Source organism: Cynocephalus volans, chromosome X (genome assembly GCF_027409185.1).
Source record: "Cynocephalus volans isolate mCynVol1 chromosome X, mCynVol1.pri, whole genome shotgun sequence".
Lineage (NCBI taxonomy): Eukaryota > Metazoa > Chordata > Mammalia > Dermoptera > Cynocephalidae > Cynocephalus > Cynocephalus volans.
In genome coordinates, this window is record NC_084478.1 from 172,488,967 (window position 1) to 172,497,129 (window position 8,163).

At 54.5% G+C, this 8,163-nt stretch overlaps 1 protein-coding gene across 1 annotated transcript; it reads right to left on the reverse strand.

The window, feature by feature from the left end:
* Positions 1-1,672: 1,672 nt before the first annotated feature.
* On the reverse strand, positions 1,673-3,821 carry LOC134368595 (testis-specific Y-encoded protein 8-like). The gene is made up of 6 exons (XM_063085022.1): positions 3,765-3,821; positions 3,344-3,590; positions 2,336-2,394; positions 2,093-2,204; positions 1,854-1,999; positions 1,673-1,735 (listed from the first exon to the last, which is right to left on the reverse strand). The coding sequence occupies exons 1-6, from the start codon at positions 3,819-3,821 to the stop codon at positions 1,673-1,675; spliced, it is 684 nt and encodes a 227-aa protein (XP_062941092.1).
* Positions 3,822-8,163: the final 4,342 nt, after the last annotated feature.

The window sequence follows — 8,163 nt, forward strand, 5'->3', positions numbered from 1 at the left end:
GGGGACTTGTGTTTCTGAGTCGTGCGGCTTGGGTCCAAGGCCTAAGCCTTCTTATCGGAAACACACGTGGGACAACCGTCCTTCCCACCTCTACCATCGTTGGGGGATGTTGCACACGTGGAGGTTTAGTTCGGACGTGGCTTTTACCCCATCCCTCTTCTGACCTTGGGCTCTCACCATTCGCCTGCAGTGGACGCCAGCCCCGAGTAACACAGAAATCCACAGGGGGCCCACACAGTCAAGAGGGGTGGTGCTTCTTCGGCACTGCCCTATTTCCCGTAATCTGTATTGTCAGAATCCCAGCATCACTTACACCATGCCCAACACCCTCCTGCTCTCCCTGTAGATGCCTCCCACCTGCATATTCAGCACCGTCTGAGCACGTTGCTCCAGAGGGCTTGGTTCATAGTCCCGAAGGGAGTCTGTTTGTATGTGTCTTCTAAACCATGTGGATCGGCGAGTGATCAGAAAGATCCCGAGTGAAGCTCAAGCACGCATACTGCACACTGAACAAGGTGTGATCAGCCACTTACACCCGTGTTCACCACACTTGTTCTCTGATGCCTTGGCCTCTCTATGTGGAAGGTCTCCAGATCAGCAGCGTGTCCTGTTCTCTCCCCATACTCCCTGGCTCCCACCACGTTGGCTAGAATTCTGGCCTTGACAGTGCTCAGCTGGGGCTGTGCCCTCCTTCTCCACTCTCCCAGGTCACTCTCCAGACATGTTCTATACAGGGATTCCCAGGCAGCCAATTCAACAGGCCACTCCGGTTTCATCTATTCACCGTATCCGTTCGCTTCCCCAAACAAGCACACAGAAGACCCATTCAGTCTTTTAGTGTTTTATTTGTCCCTGGGTGCCGTTCCAGACCAACGGCATCTTCTCCATGTACTGTGTCTCTGGGAAGCCGTTCCTCGTATTTCTCTTGGGCTGAGAAAAGTCCACAGCAGTCAAACGTTCTTCCTTAGTCCTCTCCTTCAGTAGAGCTGGGGTTCGTTAACACGCACACACATGCACACAGGAAGACATGAAAATGTGTGTCTCTGACCAGTACTGCACGTACTGTCAGTTCACAGGCCCCCTTCAGGGACACACCATCGCTTGCCATTTTAGGATTCCTCCCACTGTCCCTCCCTTAAAAGTCAGTGGGATCCTTAGAGTCCCTGAACCCTTGCACTGTACACAGACAGCATGGCTTTTGCAATCTGGGGATTGAAATGAAAACTCAGAGCCTGCTCAAATTATCACCACAGTGAAAGGAGGCACAGGAAAGAGCAATTGTACAAGATCCCGTGCACATCTGAGTGAATGGCCCGAGAGTGTCCTAGGCGGGCCCCAACTCAGTGGACCTCGGCAGGCCTGAGGTTGGGTGGGGGTGAAAGGGAGCCCTGCAATGAAAATGAAAAGGAACATCATTACTGTCTGAGCCTGGCTTCTTCTCCAGGGACAATGGATGTGGCATGCGGCCTACCTGTATTAAGCCTACCAGCTCCTAAGCTGCTGGCATTACATTTCCCCTGAGCTCCTAACCTCTCCCACTCCCTGGATGACCAGGTGTGGTCACTGTGGTCATCCCTGAGCCTCAGGTTCTCCATCTGAATCCGAGGTACCCCACAAGCACACACTCAGCCCCACCTTCAGGCTGGTCACCTGGCCTCCCCTACGTTTCCTCTCAAGTTGTCTTCCTCCTGGGGTAGTACTTCAGCGGATTAAGCCACAGGTCCTCGATGATAATCTGGTGGGGGAACCAAGAAAACTCAGATCACCCTTCATACCCCATTCCCAGAACATCGGAATCCCCGCTCCTTACTAGCACATCACGTCATTTCTGATGATGCCCAGAGGGGCCTCACCTCAGCAATCCTGTCTGACCCTGGCCAGTTGTGGTCACACAACCAGTCGAAGAAGCTCAGGCTGATGGTGTCCTCCGTGGGGAAAGGGGCTTGAACTTCATCATCCCAGAACCACTGGATTTTACTGGAACAAGATGCCCTGTGCCCTGCAGGAAGTGGAAAATGTAGGGAAGAACCAGGTTTGGCCTTGTCTCCAACCCCAACACCTACCTACCCAAGTCCACAGAGACACTTCTGACCAGTGAGGCTCAGGTGATACTGCTTCATGATCACTGCATTGCGGAAGTATGGGTTATTTCGAAAGCAAAATAGCATTCGACAGCCATCCGTAGAATGATCCAGTTCCTCTACCTGACAGTGGAAAGAGGCAAGAAAGGAGGAAATGTTCTCCGGCTGTACTGAGATAGCAATGTGGTTTTCTGGGATAAATCACCTCTACTTCCCAGCTGTCCCTCTTTCACACTCAGTCTTCACGCTCTGACCTGCAGGTCGGTCATGTAGCTAAGCACGTCTTCATCTTGGGCACTGATCACGGCGATATCTGGGGGTGGTTCACAATCTGCCTCAGGTCAAGGAGCCTTTCCTTGCTATGCAGGCAGGCGCTAGAAGCAACTGAGCACTGGTAAAGGGCAAGCACAGTGTGCTGTGCAGTGGTCTTGCAGACCTCAGGAATTGCACCCTGCCATACAGGTCCTGAGCCCCTGCCTTCCATGACACAGGCTCATGGCTATGGGTACCTCAGGGCTGTGTAAATGGGAGATTGTCCACGCACACACAGGGAGGGGCTGTTTTCTGGGGTTGCTAAGCTCTATGTGGTCCTTGTGTGCGGGGGGCTGGACAGGTACTTCTGATGTCCAGAAGGACTCTGTCCTGATGGTGGCCTCGCCGCTAGTGTGGACGTGATCCCACGAAGGTCCCGCTGTTTGCGCCAATGGGGCTGAACGGCCTTGCCTGGGGCTCTGATGGGGTCACACAGTCCAGTGGAGGGCACATATGGCCAGGGCTTATGCTCCCAGCTGCACACTTTGTAGCTGACCAATGTGTCTGGAAAGCATCTGTCTTCAGAGGACAGCAGTGTCGTGTCACCTGCTTACCCCTGCCGGCTGTTGGCAGGAAGAATCTCGTTTCTCCTGGGCATTTCTCAGGAAAACGTGTCCTTCAGCTTTGTGGTTGTGTGAGTGAACGGCACACGTGGTGCCACCCTTGCCTTCCAGTGTAGACCAGAGCCCCAGGCCCCTATCAGCTGCTCACGGTCGACCTCTAAGGGCGGGAGGTCAGCCACACTTTGAGCTCTTTTATAGGACATGGCCTCGACCCCTCCCTGCTCCCAAACCTCTGCCCATCCCGCATCCCTTCTCGCTGACACGCAACTTCCACCCCCAGCCCCCTTTGGCAAACACTCTAGACACACAGCCCAAAGGATAAAACTTTGGCCCAGAAGCCAGGGACGTGCGGGATGATGGCCGTTCTCCACTCAAGGTGACGCCTACGCGTCTGTCCCAGCCTCCGCTTGAGCCGAGCAGAAGCCCTGCCTCCTCGGGCATTCACGGCTCCCAGCTCCAACTGAAGGATCTCCCACGCCTCCAAAGGGGGCACAGGCCCCACGGGACCCGAGGCTAGCGGTGCCTGCCTGTCGTCCTCGTCCCCCTCCTCCTGCTCCTCGGCCACGACCTCCAGCACCTCCATTAAGTCCAGCAAGTCCAGCGCCACCTCCTGCCCAGTCGCAGCCGCCTCCCTCTACGCACCGGCCTCGGTTTCCTGCACAGATTCAACCCCGGTCCCGGAAGCCTCCTCGGGCTTCCCACCCAACTCTGCCTGGGTCGCACACCCCACGCCATTACTGGCCTCTGGCGGCTGCTCCCCAAGAGGCCTACCGGCCCCTCCGTCCCCAGGGCCCTTTCCCACACCTACCTTCATCCAGGGTCCCGCGAGAGCCCCTTCCAACCGGGAGCCCGTCTCACTCGCCATGCTGCCCTGGTCCTCAGCAGGCTCAGCTGCGCCGGGTACGCAATCTCAAAAGGCTTGAGCAGCACATCCCCAGCAGCAACTAGGGAAGCCGAGCCACAGGCCGATTCCAGCTCCGGGAACCTCCAGGAGCCTCGCGGTCAGTCTCGGCATCAGTCACACGCGCAAGGCTTTGGCGCCCTCTTCTGGCTTCTTGGCGCCAAGGCGCCCAGCCACGCCCAAACCGCTACTATGGCTCCAAGGCCAATGGATGAAGAGGTAGTGGCAGTCACCCATGACGGCCCCGCCACCCTTACGCAGGCATCTGGGGCACAACGTCCCTGCCTGCGAGCCCTGGCCCGTGCTCCTGGAAGCCCACCCAGCTTGCCTGGTGCAGTGCGCACACACAGCTGGTTTGCCCTTTGCAAAGTCCAATGAGTGTTCCACTCCAAGGTCCATGCCTGCGTCTTGTGTGGCACCGAATTCAGACAACATAAAGTACTTAAGGACACGAAGCGGGCGCAGTGGACAGTACTGGGTATTTCAGTTCCAGCCCACAGACAGAGTGAGGTTCTCTGAGGGCCGGGCCCATGTGTTGCTCTATATGATGCTGCGCTGGATTTCATCGGGTCTAGAGGCAGAGAGCACCACTGCAACGTCTCCCTCAGGATTAGGAAAATTAAGGGTCTCAGAAATAGTGCACGATTGTCTCTGCAAGTATCAGACCCTCTCCTCCTCAGTGCCTGGCACAATGGAGGTGATTCAGCAGAATGTCCGTCCGCCTGCATGCACACATTGATGCAGTGCCTTCCCAGAGACTGAGAGAGCAAGCCGTGGCCTCCTTTCTACCAATGGCAGATGGTCACCGGCAGTGTGTACTTTGGAAGAAAGGAAGTCGTGCGCAGGTATTTAGTTTCCTCCCTTCGGTATGTATAGCGGGTCCGTAGGTCGGGGATGTCGTCCAGATCTCGTACACCCTTCTTCCTCGTGATCTTTCTCTTGTCTCCCCTCACTGTTGGGTAGAGGGTACCGAGTGTGGTTCCCCATTAGCTGTGTTGGGTGACTGATGTCACTGTCTTGTGTTCTAGTGTCTCGATGGAATTGTACACGGGCACCCCCTTGCTTCACAACTGTGTTTTCTGCCCTTCCTTCTTTATTCTGGTAACATGGTTCTGCACTTTCACGCGCACAAGTAGACTCCCGGGCTACCTCTTGCAAAAGAGGCAAGGTGAAAGGGACCAGGGCAAAGAGGGCGTGAACTGCACAGTAAAAACTGCCTGGGGCCATGATGTGTGAAGTCCTACTTGGCCTTCGACCCTGTTGATGATGACAGATTAGCACCAATTAGTACACCTGCACAACCACATCCTTCTTTCTAGATGCTCCCCATCCCCAGACAACATGCTTGAGCCTCAATTACTCTCTGGTCAATTAGGATCTGAGTCCAACATTCTCTTCACGACGGACACATGTTCTCATGATTTTCCCTGGACTTCCCCGGGAGATTCCTCACACCAGCTGCTGTGTGAGCCCATGTCTTCACTGGCTTCTATTCTCTTTAACAAACCCAGAGGTGTTCCCTGGGAGCCAGCGAGCTCTGAGATGTTCTCCGTTACTCCTGCCATGCACGAATGTAAAGTGTCTATGTAAATATCATGAAGGGGATTTTGAGGGAAGCACAGCCATGCAAGCTTGTCGAAGCATTAGGTCATCTGAAAGTGATTAAAAGAAAAGGAGGCCTCCCCTCCTGACGGATGGAGACTTTGCACAGCACACCCATGGACACCGCATGAGAGTGGCCATTGCGGGAAATGTCCCTGCTCCTGGGATGGTCATTACTGGTCTCTTTTCCAGGAGCGAACATTTCTCAGTACGCCTCCTGGTCTGGGATGGAATGTGAACGCCCTCTTTGATTTCTGCGTAGGAGTCACTACTTTTTCTGTACGAAGTGTGTGTCTTCCTTGGACAGTCCCACACCAAAAGCAATCCCTGTAGCCTCAACATATGGAATCAACCACCTGTCGGAAACATCCTGGTTTATTGAGATATGAAAGAGTTTCCCTTTATCTCAGTGAAACAAGGTGAGATGTCCAAGTCACCCTCACACGGGCTGCAGAATAATGGTGACCGAGATGAGAGAAAGAGCAGTAAGGGCATTCGACACAGAGTGCTATAGACACCTTGTCGTGAAAATTTTGACATGCAGGCATCGAAGACGCGAGAGTCATCGAACTATACACCTAGTGAGATCAGGTGACACTGTCTCACTGACACAGCGAGACAGAGAGAGGCAGAGACTGAGGATATGAATGGACGAGTACAGGGACATCCTCACGTGCACGGTGCACTGTAAAAGAGTAACAGCCAACGCCTGGCCGAAGAGGACATGAGGAAAGGAATTGTTACAGAGGGATTGAGCTAGAAAACTCACAAATTGATGAGGTGTTTACTCCTGGATTGTGACGGGTTTGGGCCCATTGGAATTGGCATTGAAGAGAGGACAGCAGATGCAAATCATACCTATGGAACCTCACTTGGGATACCCCCCTATCATTTGGCCCTGGAAAAATCCCTAGTGAGAATGGGTTCCCCCTATGTGTAGATCTGTGCTCCGAGAAGACACTCAGTTCATTCGTGTTCTCTGGGATGGCACCCAAGAACAACCGTTGGCACATGAGCCTGCAGACCCCTCCAACAGACTTCCCTGTCCGGTGCACGTCATTGCCCTCCACCTGCACGCTTCATTATAGGGCAGGGCAGAGTTTAATTGTGCCATCGTTTTTCCCAACCGTTAGATGACCTTGGCTTCGAGACACAGCCCAGGCTTTCCCCTGCTCTTCAGAGCCTGAGTGGCTCCTTCCTGAAACCCAGGATGTGACACGAAGGAGCCTAGGACACAGGGAAATGGACCAGTCTCAGGAGCTCGGTGTCAGGCACCAGGTTGCTATCCCATCAACACTGTCCCGGAAACATAGTTTCATGTCGCATCAGGATAAATCCTGAGCGCTGGCGCGTGAGAGGTGGCATAGTCCCTGAAGTTAGGGCCTGCTGGCTATGAAGGCCTGTCTCCGTCCTCGGTGTGGCGTGTCTGGGGGGACAGCAGGCAGAACAGGTCAACACTTCCTCTCTCCAGATTGACTTCCCTGCAGCGCAGGTTTGCACCAGAGGGGCCATCGGTCTGCAGTCCGATGCTGAGAAACAGCAAGTGAGTTCAAGGGCCAGCAGGAGGGGTGGGCAAGGGGATTCAGAAACCAAGTTGCTCAAACTACCGGTGCCACCGCGATACATCAGCCAGCATCACATGTGAGGTGGAGTCCTTAGAGCTCACTGAGAACGTCGGTATGACATGTTCCGTGACGGGTAGGACTATCACATACGCAGATTGGGAGGAAGACCTGAGGCACACATTGAGACCTGCCACCCTCAGCTCTGGCAGGATATACCCTTTACGGTGAGTGCCAGTTTCAAGAATTCCCGAGGAGGAGCAGCCCAATCGGGAAGGAGCCATACTCAGGAAGTGCTTGCCACCAAGCACGTGAGGCTTTTGACATTTGCTGTGCCTGCCCTGTTGTCTGTCACTTCCATTGTCCTGCCGCCCATAAGCTGGCAGGGACTCAGAACACAGAAAGGCCCGGGGTTCTCGAGACGGTGGGGGGGGGGCAGTCTACCCAGAGGAAGAAAGAGCCTGAGTGGATGGTCTCCTGAGCAGAAAGTACTCATAGCGGGCACTTTTGTTTCTGAGTCGTGGGGCCTGGGAACAAGTCCTAAGCCTTCTTATCAAAAACATAGGTGGGACAACCATACTTTCCACCTCTGCCATCGGTTGGGGAAGACGCACAGGTGGAGGGGTATTTTGGACGTGGCTTTTACCCCATCCCCTGTCTTCTAACCTTGGCCTCTCACCATACACCTGCAGGGAACGCCCACCCCGAGTAACACAGGAATCCACAGGGGCCCACGCAGTCAAGAGGGCTGGTGTTTCTTTCCGGCACTGCCCTATTTCCCCTAATCTCTATATTCAGAATCCCAGCATCACTTACACCACGCACAACACCCTCCTGCTCTCCCTGTACATGCCTCCCACCTGGATATCCAGCCCCGTCTGAGCACCTTGCTCCTGAGGCCTTGGTTCGTAGACCCGAAGGGAGTCGGTATGTATGTGCCTTCTAAACCATGTGGATCGGAGACTGATCCTAAAGATCCCAAGTGAAGCTCAAGCACGCATACTGCACACTGAACAAGGTGTGACCAGCCACTTACACCCCTGCTCACCACACTTGTTCTTTGATGCCTTGGCCTCTCTACGTGGAAGGTCTCCGGTTTAGCCGCCTGTCTTGTTCTCTCCCCATCCTCCCTGGCTCCCGCC

Bases quoted from the DNA above. Each gene is read 5' to 3' on its own strand.
- LOC134368595 (XM_063085022.1), bottom strand. From the start codon at position 3,821: ATGGCGAGTGAGACGGGCTCCCGGTTGGAAGGGGCTCTCGCGGGACCC. The intron at 2,395-3,343 runs GTAGGCGTCACC...AACCACCCCCAG, and splicing joins GCGGAGGCTGGGACAGACGC to ATATCGCCGTGATCAGTGCC. The intron at 2,000-2,092 runs GTCAGAAGTGTC...CACTTCCTGCAG, and splicing joins GTATCACCTGAGCCTCACTG to GGCACAGGGCATCTTGTTCC.